Source organism: Rattus norvegicus, chromosome 9 (assembly GCF_021556685.1).
Source record: "Rattus norvegicus strain SHRSP/BbbUtx chromosome 9, alternate assembly SHRSP_T2T, whole genome shotgun sequence".
In the NCBI taxonomy this organism is placed as follows: domain Eukaryota; kingdom Metazoa; phylum Chordata; class Mammalia; order Rodentia; family Muridae; genus Rattus; species Rattus norvegicus.
Window position 1 is genome coordinate 79019118 of NC_141542.1, and position 19738 is coordinate 79038855.

At 39.6% G+C, this 19738-nt stretch overlaps 1 protein-coding gene across 1 annotated transcript in view; it reads left to right on the plus strand.

Annotated features, from left to right (window-relative positions):
• Pard3b (par-3 family cell polarity regulator beta) overlaps positions 1-19738 on the plus strand; it is a 1028371-nt gene that overhangs the window by 818017 nt on the left and 190616 nt on the right. Inside the window, 1 exon segment of the mRNA NM_001191808.3 lies at positions 12315-12425. Coding sequence (NP_001178737.1) covers positions 12315-12425 — 111 coding nt within the window.

The following is a 19738-nucleotide window of genomic DNA, read 5'->3' on the forward strand; positions in this document are numbered from 1 at the left end:
CTGAGAGCTTGAAGATTGGTTGGCTGAGTTAGGAAGAGCCCTTTGATCCTTCCTTTGAAATAGAGAATGTGAAGAAAGGATATAAGAAAAATCTTGCCTGATAACCTAACCCCACCTTTTACTAAGGAAGACAGTGGGAAGCATGTCTAACTAATTTTCTGATATTCCCTGCACCTTGTGGAAGACCTGGCGAAAAGAGGTCCTTACTCCTCCTGTGCTTGTCAATGAAAACAACAGAGCTGTGTTGCTTTGCTTCCCAAACCCTTTAACCCTTTAGGACTTTCTTGTGAAAGACCAGGCCCATTCCTTGAATAGCTCATGTGTGAAGAATGGTCGAAATAGTGCTCTATTTTTGTATATGTTGGTTCATATCAGCAAGAGCCTTCCTCATCTCCACACTTCCTCCCTGAATTCACTCTCCATCCAGTCCTGACTAAAGAAAAATATACCTGCACAAGCTTGCTTGGTCAGCAAAATGTTATGGCCCCCATCAAAGCACTAACTAGGAGTTCTAATGAATGGCAATCTCTCAGAAAATAGCCCCAATAACTCTACAATATTCAAAATTCTCTTTTCCTCTCAGAAAAAGAAGTAGTATTTTAAACCAAAGTTAAGGAGCGCTTTCACCCTTTAAGGAAAGTTTCAAACTTAGTATCACTTATTACGATGCGGCATAATCACTCTTCCCATTGTGTGAGGCTCTCCTCAGCTCTATCCTGCATTAATTACTTAGCTTCCTTTGTATTTATATAATAAATGTGAGACAAAAAAATCCACATAATCTTAGATTTTTTTTATGGCACAATGGAAAAGTTTCCCTCCTCCAGGATGGGGAGGGAAATCTTAAATGTTCTCATTGTCTTTTCAAGGAAGGTTTTATATATAAAAAGGAAGAGAGATATAAAAATTCTCGTATGTGCCATGCAGAAGATTTAGAAGATACAGAACATAAAAGAATATTAGATGAGCAACAGAGAGTTAACTTATATTCTTAATTTTAAACTTCAGATAAGTATGATTTCGGTGTTCATCCTAATACACTAATTCTTTGTCATTCAACCAATTAATTCCATAGGCTAGAGAAAAGATGCTAATTTGGGCATCAAAGTGATAATTTTTTTTGTTTAATCAGAGTTATAAAGTCAAGGTTTGCTGCCATTAGATTGGGTCTGAAGCTCCCTCCCTGATTCTGTTTTAGTTCATGTGAAGAAAAACTACCCTTCTCCTAGCATCTGACGAGAGAGTGACAACATTCAGGATTCTCTTTAAAATGGTCCTTCACTAAGTCATTGTCAGTGAGCACACTCAAACAAGTCACATTTTTCAAATTGTCCATTTGTTCTTTACTCCCAAGTTACGCATGGTCATCTGTTCCTTCTAACAAGAAACCAGAGGCAAATTATATGCATGTTAATTCCTGCTATTGGACCCTTGGTTGTGTTTACATTTGATGTGAGGCTTTCAGATAAAACCCCCAGCTTCCATAAACCTTTGTAAGCATACCTCCCAGAATTTAGGTTCTTTGACAAGAGTTAGCTTTTCTCTTCCCAGGCAGTTGGCTGAGCAGAGCTGACCCCTCAGGCCTATACCTGGCAGCTTCAGAGTCCTTTCCGTCTGCAGGATGAACCTGTGGTCAGAGTGCACCACACTTGAACAGGTTGGGCTTGGGAAGGCTAGCATGGGTGAGAAACCACTCACAGCGAACAGAGAAAGGTTACAGATCAGGTAGCACTTGCTCTCAAAACAGGCTTTCGTTCCTGAGTTTTGTGCTTGGCAAAGGAAGTAGAGAAAATGGAAGGAAGGCAGAAGCAAGAGCATAATCACACGCATGAGAATGGAATGTCTACTGTTGACTGACATCTGACTTCCTGCCACATGATTAAATTAGGGTTAGGGCTTGGGAAACAGGCTACCCGATGAGTAGACTTCCTCAAGTGGTCTTCAGAGAGGCTCAGGGACCCAGTTAAAGATGAGGAAAGGAAGAAGACATACACACACTCCTCCACTCTAAAATAAGTAAACATTAATACTCAGAAAAGCCTTTCTAACTATTAAGAGCACATTAAAATGCAAAAAACGATCTATTTCTTTAATGCACTCCTTTAATGTTAAATGTATTTCCCAGAAATCCTAAGTGTTTAGTCTAAGTCACTGAGGCTCCTGCCTACCATGTCTTGAAAACAGTGAGAGTGTATGAAAGCAATTAATCAAAGTTCACTGTGCTCCTGAAGAGCATTTGCTTCTGGAAAGCATAGGGAAAAAGAGCAACTAAAGCCCAGGGTGACAGTGACAGCTAATAAGCTGTGTAGAGTCCCCGGTGGATCTGAAGATCAGACCTTATTAGTATCTTTATCTTTCTTGCTCGCTCATTCAGCTTATTTTCATTTAATTTTAATTTCTGGTCTCCTTCTCATAAATCTCTCTTTTTCTCCTTTTATTTAACCTTTAAGTGCTGAGTTAATAACCTTGGAGTCTAGTTTGCATTCGTTACAAAACTGATCAGCGACAGTACTAATGTGTGGTTGACACGTCCCCTCACTGGTTCCTAGGAATCAGCCTTCCCCAGGGCTCCAGTTGCGTTTGTGTTCAGTAATGTTGGTTATTGGTGATATATGTTTGCTTTGCTTCCTGAACCCTTTAGGATTTTCTTAATGTATTCGGTGTTTCCAAACACATCACCTTTTTGAGCCCCTAGAAATGGGGAAAGCAAATTAGCTCAAAGGTTCCCAGCAGCTGAATGAAGCCTGCGCACTGCGAGAGCCTCTGCCCGGCAGCTGTCTGATCCACTTAGGCAGCAATCCTACAGTGGTGAAAGACCTCCCTGCTTTTTAAGCCTAAGAATAAACAACATATTTGGGATCTGAAGATTCCCTGCTCTGGAATGAAAGGTTGCTTCAATGTTCTCTTTTCCTCTTGCCCCATTTAACAGACACACCCCAGAAGTGAGTGACACCTCAGAGAAAAAGTAGATGCTTAAGCTTGGGGTTGGGACTTATCCCTAAGGGTAGAAGTAAATGTATTCATGGACTTAAAAGCATTAGTTGTTTTTAACACAACTAACTGGTCAACCTCTTAGAAACCTGAGAGGAATGTCTAAACATCGCTAGAATTAACACTTTGGTTTTAAATCTTACTTTCAAGATTGTAATTGTCCTACTATTTTAAGATCAATACAAGAGATGTGTTTGCATACATGTGTAGGATCCCTCTGGATCCTACTGTCTCTACTTCCCCGATGCTAAGATTATAGGCATGCTCCGCCACACCTACCTGGGTGTGTAGATAGGAGTTGGGGATCCAAATTAAGGTTCCTGTACTTGATTGGCAAGCACTTTAACAATTGAGCCATCTTTCCAACTCAAAGAGTTTAAGATTGTTTTTCTTTAGCTATTAAAATATTAACTCAGTCAGCTTTGACTTGTGTGGACATCCTAGAAAACCAATCCCTACCTGTTTTTGAATGGTATAAACTAGACAAATACAGTCTTTATGTTCTGAAAAGCATTCTGGGATTAGTAGTATTTCACCTTCCTCCTGAAGAGTCATAGGATTAGTAAGATATCTTAGACTGCTTTTAATTGCTGTAACAAAAAATACTCAAGGCTAGATAATTTGTAAAGAATGAGGTTTCTTTAGATTCCAGTTTGGGAGAACCAAAGGCATGTCAATGGCATGCATTTGGCCTTGTACAATGTCATATCCTGGAAGCAAAATGGGAAGTACTGTGACTGTGGGGAGGGAGGGAGGGAGGGACAGAGAGAGAGAGAGAGAGAGAGAGAGAGAGAGAGACAGAGAGACAGAGAGACAGAGAGAGAGAGAGACAGAGAGAGAGAGAGACAGAGACAGAGACAGAGACAGAGAGAGAGAGGAAACAGACCATCCTGTGTAACAGTCTATTCTCATGGTAATTTGTTCAATCCCTGGAGGCCCATCCTTTCCATCCTTTCCACAAGAGAAGTAACCATGACTCTTAAAAAAGAGACGCTAGTCTGTTCATGAAACGTCCCTTGGTGACCTAATTGCCTTGAACTAGGTATACACTTGTGAAGGGTCCTACCAACTCTAACATTGACACCGTGGGAACTATGTTCCAGCATCTGAATTTTTGTGGGTCAAACCCCATCACAGCAGTATCCACAGGAAGCCCCAGTCAAACCCCAATATTTTCTTTTTAATTGAGATTGCTTTGTAACAAACAAAAGAATGAATCCATTCATTATTCTTTTCATAATATTAACATAAAAGTAGGTAATGACTCCTAGGTGGCCAAAACAATAGGGGCGGGAACTAATTGGTCAATTTTCCCTGAATTTTTATCAGATTCATTACCTCTCCAGCACAATGGAAACTATGTGAGCTAAATGAGCTAAGACCTTTGTGACATAAATTTTAGAGGGGAGCAATAGCTGAAGTGCACAAAATTGTGAGACTATAATACATGGGAGTGTTCATCGGCATATACATATGCTAATTTAGAGCCCATTTTGGAGTAAATCAGACAACAGAAACCTTTTATGGGTGGATTTCAGAATAGACTGTGGAGATAGTAGTCAAAGGCCTGTGCACTTCTTTGCCCCCATTCTTAGCTTGCGCCTTTTCAAACTGTATAATTTATAAAATGAAAATATCATGCATAGTTTGAAAACAGCTAGTTATGGGGTAGAGGAACCATTATCCAAATTCAAGAAGCATAATGACTGTGAAGTTTGTGTTTTAAACATCTGACATTGATCCATGAGTTTCTAATTGTAATATCATGGATGACCAGCTTCTGTAGCCTTTTCTGAAACATCATTTGTGCCCACAGATATCTCCTTATTGCAGCAGGAAAAGCCATATTTTTTGGGCTTCTTTGGATTTATAATTGCATCTGATTGAGGAGAAGAATATTGAGTGAATATTGAATATTCTTGTCTAATTTTCTTAGTCCTCATTCAGGAGTGCCACCATGGATTGTGTGGTCTGTGGAGGCACAAGACAGTAACTGTATAAACTACTCAATAAGTTCTAGGAGAGAAACTACAGACAGAACTTGGCAGTATCAATACATGAATTAAATGAGAGACGAGACATGGAAAATACCAGGGCGAGAGCCATACCCACTGTAAACATAATCTGTTGTTCAGGTGTGCCGAGTCTTGGAAGAGTTTGAAAGTTTCCATTATCTAGAGCCATGAAGAAAAACACAGAGATAACTGAATTGTGAAAATAATATTATAATCTTCACTTTACAGGAAATAAGGTACTAAGGTTGTTCAGTTATTGAGAAAGGATAACTATTTTCCTGAAAGGTGATATTGGTTGGTCACTCCCTTTGCAAAGTAGAAGGCATGTCCAGGCTGTGACCCATGGATTACATCAGACCAGGATAGCTGGTGTTGTGATAGAATATGGGATTGATGGTTGAGTGGCTGAGTCAAATATGGTATGTAAATATTATCTGACCTTTGTTTTTTTATATTAGGTTGTTCTATTATTTATCCATTTGTGCATCATATGTGTATGCTTATGTATGTATGAATATATGAGACCGCCACATATTTGTAAGTCAGAGAACAAATTATGGAATTGAAAACTCTTTTTTCTCTCATGTGAGTCCCAAGGATTGAACTCAGGTCATCAAACTTCATGGCAAGAAACTTTTACAGCTGAGCAAACTCACCAGCCCTATTTGGCATTTAAAGGGAATGAGATTCTCTTGCATTCTGCAAAACAGATGAGCTTTAAGGAATTTATGCAAACTGAAATAAGACAAAAGGACAATTATGATATGATCCTGCTTCTATGTAGTACCTAAAATAGTCATGAGTCATATTCATAGAGACAGAATGTAAGATAGTCATCCCAAACGGGAAGAGAGAACAGAGCACTGTCATTCCTGAGTGGAGAGTTTCACTTTGAATAGTGGAGAATTGGAGAAAGGAGGATGAGAACATTACCCAACAAAATGCTGTATTAGTATATACTCAGAAACAGTGGAGGTGAAGTGTCATGCTTTGTAAGCAGTGGGGGGAAAAAGCAAGAGAGGAAAAGCAATAAAGAAAAAGCCTATTCTCTTCTCTTTTCTTTCTCCAACTTGCCCTTCCTCTGTTTCCTTTCTCTTTTGTTTCCAACAGGCAAGCCAAATTTCCCCACTGAAAACTTCCCATTGAAAACTCCTACATTCTCCTCCATATGAGTTCCCACCCTGTCATCTCAGCTTTCTGAGATCACTGTACAGGCTCTCAATGCTATAACCTACTCTGGAGATCTTGCCCACCTGACTCATGCTTGCAACTTTTCACTGTCCCTTTCCCAGGCTGGGCACACCTGTCAATTGACTCCTCATTGGATGGCTAAATAGCATCCCCATCTGTTGACTGCGTTCTTTCCCTGCAGTCAGCCCAGATACTTTTACATACGCAGCACTTCCCTGAATGTTTTCCTTTATCTGTTTTTTTTTTAATCCATTCATCTGCCTCTATCCTCTATAAAACCTTTAGATGCTACAAGTCCTCAAACTTGGGACTGGGGCTGTTTGCTGAGGCTTCTTGATGGTGTACCAAAATCATGTTTAGGGCCAGCAATATGACTCAGCATATAAAGTGCTTGCCACCAATCCTGATGACTTGAGTTTAATCCCCAAGGTGGATCCTATATGGTAGAAGGGGAGACCCAGCTCCCACACATTGTCCTCTGACTTATGCATGTACACCCTACACATCAGTATGCACAGGCATACACTAGATTTTAAAAATAAATATAGAGGAAATGAGTGCATGTTTAACTTGAACTTTTACTCCCTCTCCATTGACTCGACAGTTCCAAGTCACTGTCTTCTCTCAGCATCCAATTCTGTAGCCAACCCATACACCTCCACGACTCTCACAGCCGTCCCAGAGCAGCCTAACTCATCTGACTGTACAACGCCTCCTTGTTACTAAAGAATGCCCTCCCCTGACTTCTGTACTCTACTCTAGGCTCCTGTCAGTCCTTCAGCCCTTGCTGTTCTACCCACACCCCATGAGAGTGAGCCTCAGCTCCAGCCACCCTTTTTACTGAGGGGAAAGGACCATGCCTTCCCCACCTCACCACCTCCAGATGTGCCACTTCCATGATTACCAAGACTTTCCTTCTATTCTGCCTACTAAACCTAAATGTATATTCTCAGATAAATAGCAGCTCTGCACCAGGGCACGCTCTAGCTGATTCAGTCCCAACAGCATCTCTCCCAACATCCTCTCTAACACCCTTCACAGCTTGGGACTGTCCACTTAAACTTGCTTTTTGACAGCCCTCTCTCTTAGGATGCCATCTTCATGTGGTTAGTGGGTAGTTTTGCAGATTGATATGAGCCTATATCAAATGTTTATAAGAGTATCACATACATAGTAGGTGCATAATAAATAATTTACTGGAATAAGTGAAAGGAAAGAATGTAGAAAATGGAGAGGGAAGAAAAAGAGAGAAAGAAGAAAAGAGAGAGAGAGAGAGAGAGAGAGAGAGAGGAAGGGAAGAAAAAGACAAGAAAGGAAAAGAAAGTAAGGGAGGGAGAGACAAGTTTCTCACAAAGCTGTTCCATGTAACCTCTAAAGAAATGAGCAGGGTCAGTTGTTTGAAGCAAACTTATTCATGAAAATGTAAATTTGCACAAAGAATATGTTGAAAGGTGATTTTTCCACTTTACAAATGATCCATCATGGGATTCTTTAAACAGACTACCTGAGTACACGTAAAATAAAATTTTATTGATCGAAACCATATGTGTGCTCGGAATTTTCCAGCTAAGAGTCTTTTATACAAAGCCAGGCTAGCCTATAAGCAGTTTCCTTGAGGCACCTGGCCCACAATGGCCAACTCTCAGATTTCTAAGGCAACAACAGATAGAGAAGCTGGGAATGCAAAGGCTGTTCCAAACCTGCAGCATGCAAAGCAGAGATCCCAGCCAGTCCAGAGCCTCGTGACTCTCCTCACAAAATAGCTAAAGGATAGATGAGCATCACAACTCACCTTTCTGTGTCCTGGATAAGATTCTGAGAAGTGGCTTCCCACGGGGCTGCTGTGGAAAGAAATAGCAAATTGATGCTTTCCTTCTCACGGCTCAAGGCCTGCTGCTCCCTCTGCCGCTGAAGATGGAGTCACGTGACCGCAGAGCAGAAAAGAGAAACCAGCATAGGTAAAATGCAGCTCACCTTTATGGGGTCTGGTTCCTTCATTTAGACAAGATGGGGCCCTTCTCGTGATCATTATTTCCTAATTCTACCCCCATCTTCCGTGAATCAGGCGATCTATAAACCTTCAGTCTAGTGAGAGAATTTTTGCAGCTATTTATGCCTTTCGTCTTGGATAGAAAACTTAAAGAGAATGGACTTTAAATGAAATATTTATAATAGTTGTGGAACTGCCTGATTTAATGGGCAGTTCTTGATAGAAAAGAAAATACTTTGCAGAAGTTAAAACTAACAGTGAAACATACTTTGCTGTGGTGGGAACCAAGCAGGCTATTATGAACTGCCGATTGGGTGAAATAGTTTAGATACCAAAGGAAAACTATGCCTGGGGTGTAGTGAGAACTACGAAGGTAAACAGGGACTAGGTTACTTTTACCCTTCAAACACAAGGCTGCTTTTATCTCAGAAAATGCAAAACCTCCAAATTTTTAATAAAATACAGGATGTGGGTGGAGGGCAGCAAGCTTATAGTCTTGGCAACATTCTGCTCTCATCGACTTGCCAAGGCATCTTTTCTACCCTAGCTCCCCAAAGTTTTGAATTTTTCTGTCCAAATGTTATTCTATTCAATAGCATCTCGAGAGAAGAATTCTTTATCTACGTGATGCACGTAGATACTAACTTCTCCTGTGAATGCATTTAGAGTAAGAATGATCCCTTAGCCTCTTCTCAATACTGTCTAGAAAGCCACAGAATCTATTCATGGGAATCTTATTTAGATGTCTCCTGCTCTCTAGGTTACAGTGAGGTCTTGAATATATCAGCAAATCTGAATTATATTTGAAAGTTGATGTTCTTATATTTTTGTCTGCATTTGTTTCTGCTTAGTTTCCTAGCTATTTCTACAAATGACAGCAGGTCATACCTTCAGTGGAGAACAGGAATGAGTTGAAACGTGGAACAGAATAGGAAAAAAAGAGAAGGGGATGGAAATGTAGAGAATTAGTTGAGTACTAAGCCACAAATGGGACATCTATCTCACGTCACCTCCAGAAGGCCAGGGACCATCTTGGAAAAGGAAGCAGAATGATTTTAAGAGTCACAAGCTGGAAAGGACTGGAGTGAGCAGCATATTTTAGGAATAACTGGACCACTGAGTTCATGAACTGACAGCAGTTGTAGTTGCCTACATAAGACCTACCAAATCAAGACAGTCTATGTCCTAGTGTGAAGACACAGGGACTGTAAGCCCACACCCCCACCTGAGGACCTGAATCTATGGACAGTTGACAGCTTCTAGGGGAGAAACAGTTTTCTGTAAGAGTAATTTTTATTTTCCTGAGTGATTGTTGTCTCTGGGGCTTACTGCCTCTGTCTGCTAACCTAGCCCTAGTTCTGGAAGCTTCTAGACTCTGTACAATCTTATCTAAGCCTAAAATATTTTCAGCCTCTGAGACTTAAGTGCTGAATAAATTCACTCCTTCTAGTTCTTTCTGATCTCTGGCTGACTGATTCAACTTAGCTGTTCTAACTCCTCTCCAAGCTGACTGATTCAATCTAGCCTTCTCTCAGTTTCTTACTCAATGACTCTGCTTGGCCTCATAATAACTTTGTCAATCTGTTCTAATCTTCTGACTCCTTCTCATTCTCTGGTTTGTTTTGTCTTCACCTGTGTCTAGCTTGTTTTCTCTGTAACATGTCTCTGTAAAACTCTCCCAGCAAAACTGCCTCCATCTTCTCTGCGCGGCCCCTTATGGAGCTTCCCCTTCCTCTCTCCACTTGAGAATTAGGCACATCCTGTTTTGTCAAATCTTTCTGTGATTTGTCACTTTGCCTGCCACTCTACTAGACATCAATTTCAAACATGGTGCTTCCTTCTACAGACTAACTTTGTCTTCACTGTTTGTGATTAAAGGTATCTGCTAAGGGCTGAGCTGCATCACAACTATAGACAGGGGTTTTTGTTTTGTTTTGTTTTTTTCTGCAACTAACACAATCTTAGGGTTTACACTGTGATCAAACATATTGCAACAGAAAGAAAGAAGGAAAGAAAGAAGGAAAGAAAGAAAGAAAGAGAGGGGGGAGGGAGGGAGGGAGAAAGAAAGAAAAAGAAAGGAAGAAAGAAGCTCAGTGGTAGGGATGTAGGGGATCTAGAAAATATTAGAGGGCAGTTGGGAGTAAACATGATCAAAATACATTGTATAAAGTACAATATATATAGTGGTGGTGGATATAGGACCTTAGAGCTAACTAATTAAACTAAAGCTGACAATTGGCCAAAGTCCCAGGAAGAACTGAATATGACGAGAAGATTATAACAGTAGTTGAGGGTGAATAAGAGGAGTTTGTGAGATTAAAAACCATCTAATTGGAATTGTAACTTGAAAAGTAGGGAGAAGAACCAAAACTGGTTGACGTTTCTGCAGACTATCCCATGCTAGCAGCAGACTTTTTTTTTTTATTAACTTGAGTATTTCTTATATACATTTCGAGTGTTATTCCCTTTCCCAGTTTCCGGGCAAACATCCCCCTAATCCCTCCCCAGTCCCCTTCCTTATGGGTGTTCCCCTCCCCATCCTCCCCCCATTGCCGCCCTCCCCCCAACAATCACGTTCACTGGGGGTTCAGTCTTAGCAGGACCCAGGGCTTCCCCTTCCACTGGTGCTCTTACTAGGATATTCATTGCTACCTATGAGGTCAGAGTCCAGGGTCAGTCCATGTATAGTCTTTAGGTAGTGGCTTAGTCCCTGGAAGGTCTGGTTGGTTGGCATTGTTGTACATATGGGGTCTTCAAGCTCTTCCGGTTCTTTCTCTGATTCTTTCAATGGGGGTCCCGTTCTCAGTTCAGTGGTTTGCTAAGCAGCAGACTTTTTAACCTGAACCATGAGCTTCCCACCTGTGATACTCACTCACTCTTTGTTAACAGCATCTTTCATGACTGAAACACAGTCCAAGAGGCATTCTAAAGAGACATAAACAACAGCTCATTTCGAAAAACTTAATATTCTAGTTGGAGAGAATGTAAGGCCACATTCAAATATTTTCGTCACGTCTTCACATGAAGAGATTCTATCAGTCTCTCTTCCTGTGTCCATCAGGAGGGAAGCGGGAGAGAGCTAACACAAGCACAGCTAATTTGTAAGAATCCCCAAGTTGTACGTAGGTAGGTGGATAGATGGATAGATGGATACATGGACAGATGGATAGACAGAGGGACAAGCAGGCAGGCAGATACTATATGGAAGCTAGCATAAATGGTTAAAATTTGCTACTATTTAATAAAAGGGGGCATAAATACTTGAAGGGCTAAGGAGAACCTATGTGCATCGTGGAGGGACTTTCCTCTTGATCTCTTCATTCATGTCGCCTGTCACATTAAGGACAGGATGGGTCCCAGTAATAGTTCAGCCACAGCCACAGCCTTATTTCTTTTCAAATGTGCTGGTTTCATTTTTCTACACAGCTGAGGAAATGTGATGCCCTGGTAATGTACCATGGTTGCTGTTCTGTACATTCAGCTGCGAAGCACACTGACCTAGAGCGAGTTGGGAATTGGGGGCTGTATTGTAGGATAAATGTGACCTGAAAGAAAGAGAATAGCACACAGTGTAGATAAGTTCTAATCCCAGCACTGGATAGAACCAGTGGGAATTGTATGTCAATGCTCAGAACAACCCCTTCACCCCATCCCATTTCCCTTGGAGCTTTTGAGTCGAAGAACACATTAAAATGAGACTTCAGTATGGTCCTTTGTTACCTGTAATTACATGATCTCATGTATTTTACCTTTAAATGGTAATGGACTGTAGTTCTGGAGGGTCTCATTAGAAAAGTGTTCAGTTTTTAGTTACAAATGAATGATAATCATTCTGTTTTTTAATTCTTCATCGAATTAATCGTCAAAATTATTCACTTTTAATCACATAATGCTATGCCTGTTACAAAATAAGCATGTGAATGAAAAGAGGAAAGAAAAAAAGGAGAGGAAAAGATTCAGCAACTGTATTATTTTCCTGCCGCCGTAATCTTATTTTACTTCTGATTTCTGCCAGTGTTCCTGTGTTATTTAGAATAAAGAATTATAGTAGGTTGCGTATATGTCATCTGTATCTTACATTTGCCAAAGAAAAGGTGTGAGTTGTGAACTTTGTCCTTGCCTTCTAGATTCGGAAAGAAGAAAGATGATAAAGTTGGGAAAACGGAACAGAAAGGTACACAGAAGTCCGGGCACCCAGGAGAAGAAGAGCTGGAAAGGATGAAGGAAGAAAGGGAGAGGTGAGGAAAACACAGACACCCTTCCCCTTTATGGACCGTGGAATCTGTGTTTAAGTTACCAACTTCCGATAATCAACAGGAGGGATTTTAGTTGAAGTACACCAGCGAGCTGGGGCCTCCCTGATAAAGCAAACCACCTTGCCAGGGAACCATAGCTATGTCTTCGTCTTGTCAGACCTGTAGTCCCATTCTACGTCTCTCCCGTTCTGACTCCATTGGTGCATATTTTCCCATGGCTTAAAGAATGATTTTTTTTCTCCTGCTAATCCAAAGGTCATTTTGATATTGATGTTTAGAACTCTCAAGTTCCCCTGGTCTGTTCCTCATTTTTGACAGCCTGCTACATGCCTTTCCTAATTATATTCTGCTAACTCCATTTGGCCATGTAATTTGAGAAGTACATGTCCCCCTATCCCCCATTTCTCAAAAGCTCCTGTCTTTTATTAGGCTATCAGCAAGCTGAAAGCCTGCTACCCATCTGTGGAAGGGCTGGTTTCATAGACGGGTGATGGCTGCTCGTGAGGGCCAAATGCTCCTACTGGAGAGCATGGTGCTCCATCAGACAAGAGGTCCTTCATGTCCCTCATAGTCTTTGATGTTAACTCTGGCACTTCCCCCATGTAGATGTGAAAATGTCTGATTTTAAAACATGCAATTGAATACTCCTATGTCTCCTGAAAATTCTTTACCTTCTGAACAAAATGAAGCTCAGAGAAAGACTAAGATGAGACAGAACTGGATCTAATTTTATGTATTTGTGATTGCTCAGGGGATGTCAAATGTATCTAGTTTTTCCCTTGTTATTAGCTAAGTTTATCCTTGTGGGTTTTTTTTTAATTTTAGCATCCATTCTTATAGCTTATCACTGTAGCATATGTACTAAGGAAAACACATCTATTCATTGTGTTTTCGAGCGCACAGCAGCCTAAAGTCTCTCTGGCTAACCTTTTACCCATTCTTGAACACAATTTTGATTGAGAAGGCTGACTTTACCAATAAGAGAGGAGAGGCTATTTAGTTCTTTCTCATTTCTGAGAAGTTGATAAGCTGTGGTTCCAGGGTCACCAGAACAGTTAAAAGGAAATCAGTTTTCTACATTGATGTTGTCTATTCACCTGACAGCTCCCCTACAGACGAGAAAGGTCCTCCCCATCATAGGCCAGGATGCAGAAATCCTGCAATGTAAATGCAATTCTGACACAGATTTTAATGCATGCACTGGCAGAGACAGCCGCACTCTGAGCCTGCATCACCGACCTTTGCAGGTCTCCTGACTTCATTATTGAGACTGTCCCTGTGCCTCATCTTTGGGAATCTGAGCTGTTTCCAAGAATGCAGACTGGGCATTTTTTGCAGTCCATTGCTTGCTTGAGTTGGGGGTAAAGTCTCCCAGTAGCAAGTGGACTGCGTGCCAGCTGGAAAATTGATAACTCATAAAACAAGGTGGGCTGCCTCGAAGCAAGAGTTCATTTCCTTTCTGGTTCTGCCTTTAGGAAGCAGGTGCCTGCGGGAGTTTTGTTCTTAAAAGCAAAGCTGTAAATTTGCCTCAGCTGACTATATAGGCTTCAGGTCTAATATTCTTAAAATATGTCTGGTGAAAATATTGAAAGGGTTGTACTATTAGCCTGCACTTAAGCCACCCAGCACACATGAACACATAAAACAGATCCAATATGGGTTTCCTACAGACAACCCTGTCTCAGTCAGGTGTTGAAGAAGAAGTTGAAGGAACTGATTTTAGGGTTGGGTGCTATAGAATTAATGGCCAAGGGCATTTCAACACTCACCGTTTGAGGACCATGGAGGGTGGAGATGGAGCTGAACATGTGGTGTTGTTCCCAACCATGGAGTACTGGTTTTGGGCTGATCCACAGGAAACCAATTTACAGCTCTCATGGATCTCAGCAAGTATGCCTCTCTTAATGGAGAGTTGCCATGGAGGAAAGAAATGAAAATAGAAAATATTGATAAATGTTATTGTTGTCCCTTTTACTTGATATAATCAAAGTTTGTTTCCTTGAAATGAGTCAAACTATCTTATTGCTTACTAATTCTGTCAAGGCTCTGTGCATATAATGGTTTTCCATTAGACGTTTTCAAAGTATTTAAAGCCATTAAATAAAATACATAGTATACAGCATTGGACATCGCAGTTGGTAGAACCAATTTTTAAGCTTGCAGGAATTTTGTGAGCTAGTCCATCCGTGAGTTCTTTAAAATGGGTATACGGATATTTTAAATTACTTTTAAAATGAGATTTTTTTTGAGAAGACAGTTTACTAACTGTACACTAACAAAAGTCTAAATCAACTTCCTTCACTGTATAACCAAAAAGATATTATCAAAAATGCAAACAGGAAAAAATGTAAAATATATGGTTTAAGCCATAAAATATGGTCTGTGGGTCACCTGTGTCCATCTGGATCACTAGAAGAATCCAAATCTTGGAAGCTGCCGTACAGGAATCATTGTTTATTCAATAGATAAATCTGAGGTGACTCTTCAGCTTCCTGAAAAACACTGTCTTGAAGGAACAGAATGCAGTTCAAACATCAGGCCTTCTTATTTTAGGAAATATGATACCCAGAAATTTTCCCTATTAAGACCGAGTAGCCCAGACTACAGATTCCATCACCTTTCTTCATGAGCCCTCTCTAAAGCAATGTACCTAGGCGACGTGCTCTTCCACAGATGTGTGAAGAGTCCTTCTTGGCACACCCAGCCTAGGATGAGTCATAGACTCTAGAGCTGTGTTTCTCAACCTTCCTAATGCTGCAGCCCTTTAATATAGTTCCGGGTGATCCCAACCATTAACTATTTCATTGCTACTTCATAACTGTGATACTGTTATGAACAATAATATAAGTATCTGTGTTTTCTGGTGGTCTGAGGGGACACCTGTAAAAGAGTCAGTCAATCCTACAAAAGATTGTGACCTGCATTGAGAACCACTGCTCTAGAATTATCGCCCTGTACCCCACTGGTAGGGAAAGGTCATAAACTCATGAAAAAACATTTTGGGAAATAGAAAATAAATAATTCTATAACAACCCCCTAGCCATTATTAATAGTTTTGTAATCTGTCTTCTATACCTACTTGTCCTTTAGAAACTTGATATCCATGCTGCAGAGATCACATAGTTCTATTCTCACATCGCAATCTTCCAACTCGTCCCCATGACCTTTGTGTTTTTAAAACACGTCATCTTGATCACTGCTGACCACTCTGTCTACTTAGCCTACGTATATTATTTGTCTTCCATTATCAAACGGTTATCTGCTTATGTAATTTTACTGTTCCAGAAAGTACTTTGATTAGCATCATTAGGTTCAAAGTCCTTATAGATTAACTCTTAAATTACAGAGTTCTTGGGAAGCATCAATGTTGATTCTGTCTTTGTACTAGTATTAATCTAACCTTTGTTCTAAACTTTAGGATGATATGATTCCTCTTCCACTTATTCATCATGTTATTGTTCTTATTATTCATATCTTTTTATAAATTAGCTACAATCTAATTCCTGATATGGGAGTGATTAGTGCTGTATGTGGAACTTTACCTAGAACTATACCATGACAATGTTAACGAAACCATATAATAGTTAGAGTAGCCTATAGAAACAGAGTCTGTAATGCTAATTGTCAATGGGAAAAGGAGGACATTTAGTATGTGTAGAGACATTTCTGACTGCCATTACTCCAAAAGGATGGGGGAGAGGGAGTTTTTACTGCTTTTTTACTGGATAGAAATCTCTAAACATCTACAATGTGCAAGACTTTCTTCCCCTACAAGAATAAATTATTCAATCCAAATGTCAATAGTGTAGTGTTGAGACCCTTTCTAATCACAGGAATTTACAAAATATAAGAAAAACTTTCTGAATATCAGTAATTAATTGTATTATCTCATAGTATCCTGTGGCTAATGCAGAGAAACACTCAGTTTGCCAGATGACATGATTCAAAGGATTATTAGTTTTGTGAGAAATTGTGCCTAAATATTGCCAATGAACACTGCATCTATATAAGCATGCAAGGATAGTTTTTCTTGAACATTTACTTTAATGCTGTCCTGCTGAGTACTAATACTGGTGGTGGTGGCCTGCTGATCAGCCATGGGTGCCAAGCATTGAAGAGGTTGACAAGCGTGTGTGCTGGCAGAGGTATCTGGAACCATGGGGAGAATCAAACATAAAGAAGTTAATAGGAATAAATGTAAAATCTTACATTCGGGCCCAGGAATGAGCTGTACAAACACAGGATGTGGAAGGTTTGACTTAATACCAAATATATGAAATTTTTGCCTGATGGTTTTAGTTGAGGCTAAGTGTAGCATGAGTCAACATAGGGATGTGCCTGCCAAAACTTAATCTATTCTAGGCTGCATTACTGGAAGTTCATGTACAAAATGAAGAAACAATAATTCTTATTTTACACGGCTCACATCATACCTAGTATAACCCAAGACTTTGTCCCACTCTACACTGCAGTCCACATGTCTGAAAAGCACTGGAGAACCTGGAGAGACACAGCTGGGACATGAGCTGGCTTCAGATACAAGCGAGAATATATTTATTCACAACACCGTTTTCATCCTATTCTACTTCATCTATTCGTCAACCTGTTATTTAGTTACTTGAAGATACTAATAGAGCATTATCTTAAGAGAAGCATTTTTCAGCTTAATAAAAAAGAAGCACCCTAAACATTAGAATGCACTATGAAACTGTGAGTTTGTTGACACTTGAAATGTCTAATAAGAAGCCAGTGACTAGATTTAGAAAAGATTAGTTCATCAAGTAAATATTAGAATTTTATTAACCTCAATCACTGATGTATTCCTTCCTTGTCTTAATTATATGCACACATATTCAAATAAATAAAATATCAGTTCTTGCAAATGAAATACACCAAGCCATATACCAACTAAAATAATTGCAAGGATCATTAATGCTACATTTTCTTTATATGATCTCTAGGGTATCTTCCAGATGTTAGACTGTGAGAAATATCCAAGTATAGAAGAATTCACACTGAACTTCTAGAGCAATCTCTCCTGAACTTGCCAAAGCACTGACTCATGTAGTGTATATAACACTCTTCTTGGGGTATGCAAGGCCAAGATTCTCACTCGTGATTGTGTAGTGGGATTTTCTCATCCCCTATTCGATTTCCTGAGTTTATGATGTGTCCCCTTTTGACCCAAGTCAAACGGTCCATGGCAATGAAACCCTGCATTAAATAAACTCATCATTTTTGTTCATGCTTCAGTGAAATGGGCCATAATAAAACATTAGTTTCAAAGGTCTTTATTCACTGTTAGATGATGAACTCAATATAATATGCAAAGATTATTTGTCCTGGCTAAATTAAATTAGCATTTCCCACACATTCAGATTATGTAAATTAGTATCCTGAGCTGACAGCAAGATTGTTTTAACATGTCATTAATTTTAGTTGTTTAATTCCAAGAACTAAGTTTGTAATCTTTTCCAAAGTGTGATTTTTTTAAAAGTCTTAGGCTTGTAATGTAGTTAAATACTTGTCTTCCTAGTACCTTCTCAAGACAGGTAGAGAAAGTCTGGAGAAAAATACACCCACAAACATACACAACTGCCTCTTTACTTAGGATTACTATAGACTAACAGATCTCCATTGACACCAAAGACTGATTTCCATTAAAGTCCCATATTATTAAACCAGAAATGAAAATTCACTAAGTGCAGCCTCTTACTAAAACTAAAACAAAAAAAAAGTTAATAACATAAAATGTAGTTATTCCAATGTAGACCCTCCATCCCCTTTTACCACGTCAAGGTTTGCTTTGCAGGGAGACCATTTGTCACATTAATTAAATTTTGCATGTGTGGATCGTATTAAAACCTGAGCGGATAACTGAAGCCACTGGGGGACCACAATGTGTCCAGCTTCAGCACTGAGAAGCCTGAAAACATATGGGACTCGCTCTCAACAACAGACCTGGACAGAATGCCAGTGAGGGTGAAGCTAGGATTGAGGAAAATTAATCGGTCTCGGTGTCTGAATTCAAGATTCTTGGTTTTCTTTCTTTTCAGAATGCCTTCCAAGAACTGCAGAGGCTTCTCCCTCACCTTATCGGCTAGGCTGCTTGTCTTCCCTTAGTTTCAATCAATACATGTGTTTTTGATATTTGGCAAACCAAGATTTAATTATGCAGCTGCAAATTCCCCACATAAACGAAATGTATCTTAGAGATATAAAAACATTCAGAAACCATTTTATAGTTTGAAAATTCAAGTGGGCAAAAATCTATTCCCAACCTCTTCGTATTTGATTTAATTATGGAGGACTTTTATGTTACTGGAAATTGAAATGAAAACCAGAATAAGAGTACAGTTTCTCCAACATTTGTTCATGATTTTTTTGTGTGAAAAGAAGATAGATGCACAGTATAGACTGAGAAAGTATGGTAAATTAATATTTTAACTGTAACTCACATACTGATTGCACTCTGAATCCCACATAGAGCAACAAATGAATTAACAGGGTTTTGTCATTATTTTACTCTAAAAAGAAATACATGTTTTATTAAAGAAACCAGAAGGTTGATTTCTTTAATTTGCCAAGTGACTCTTGATAATTAATTATTTACTGAACTTAATCTTTGGCACAATTTAAACTGTTGAAAACACCCATGTTTTGGCATGGTTACATACAAATGATTAATTCAGCATGGTTTGACTTGTCAATGAATACCCCTGTCTTTTGCAGTAGAATTTGCTGGGTCCCATGGTTTGGGCAAAATAAAATGTTGGAATGATTCCCAGTTTTAATAGTCCCAATTTATTATTACCACTGAACCCTGATCAGATCATGGACTGGATTAGATCCCAGTTTTTCAAAATACCCCAATTTATGGCTCCTCTAGAATTCTGTTTTTTGGTTTTTTGGTTTGTTTTGTTTTTTAAGTGCATTTGAATAGAACTTTGGTTGACTAGAAAAGACTGGGTTAATTACCTGTAGCTTCTTAGATCATCCCACTCCGTGGAAGTTATGAAAAACATTATTAGATAGCATTTCTCAGGACAAAGTCGTGTTCTCCTTTTACGCTGACAGAAGGAAGTGATCAGGTTGCTGGTTTTCACAGTACTAAGCATCTTCAGTGACTGGGAAAGGGTTTTGTTGTATGGCATTGATTACAGTTGTGCTAAGGTAGAGAGCAAAAATGGAGGTGACACACAGAGGATGGCGGCGTGGGCACAACTCACAATCACCCTTTCTTCAATGGCAGTCTGTCAGGATTACCCCTGATTTACAGGGGCAAAGTGTCAAAC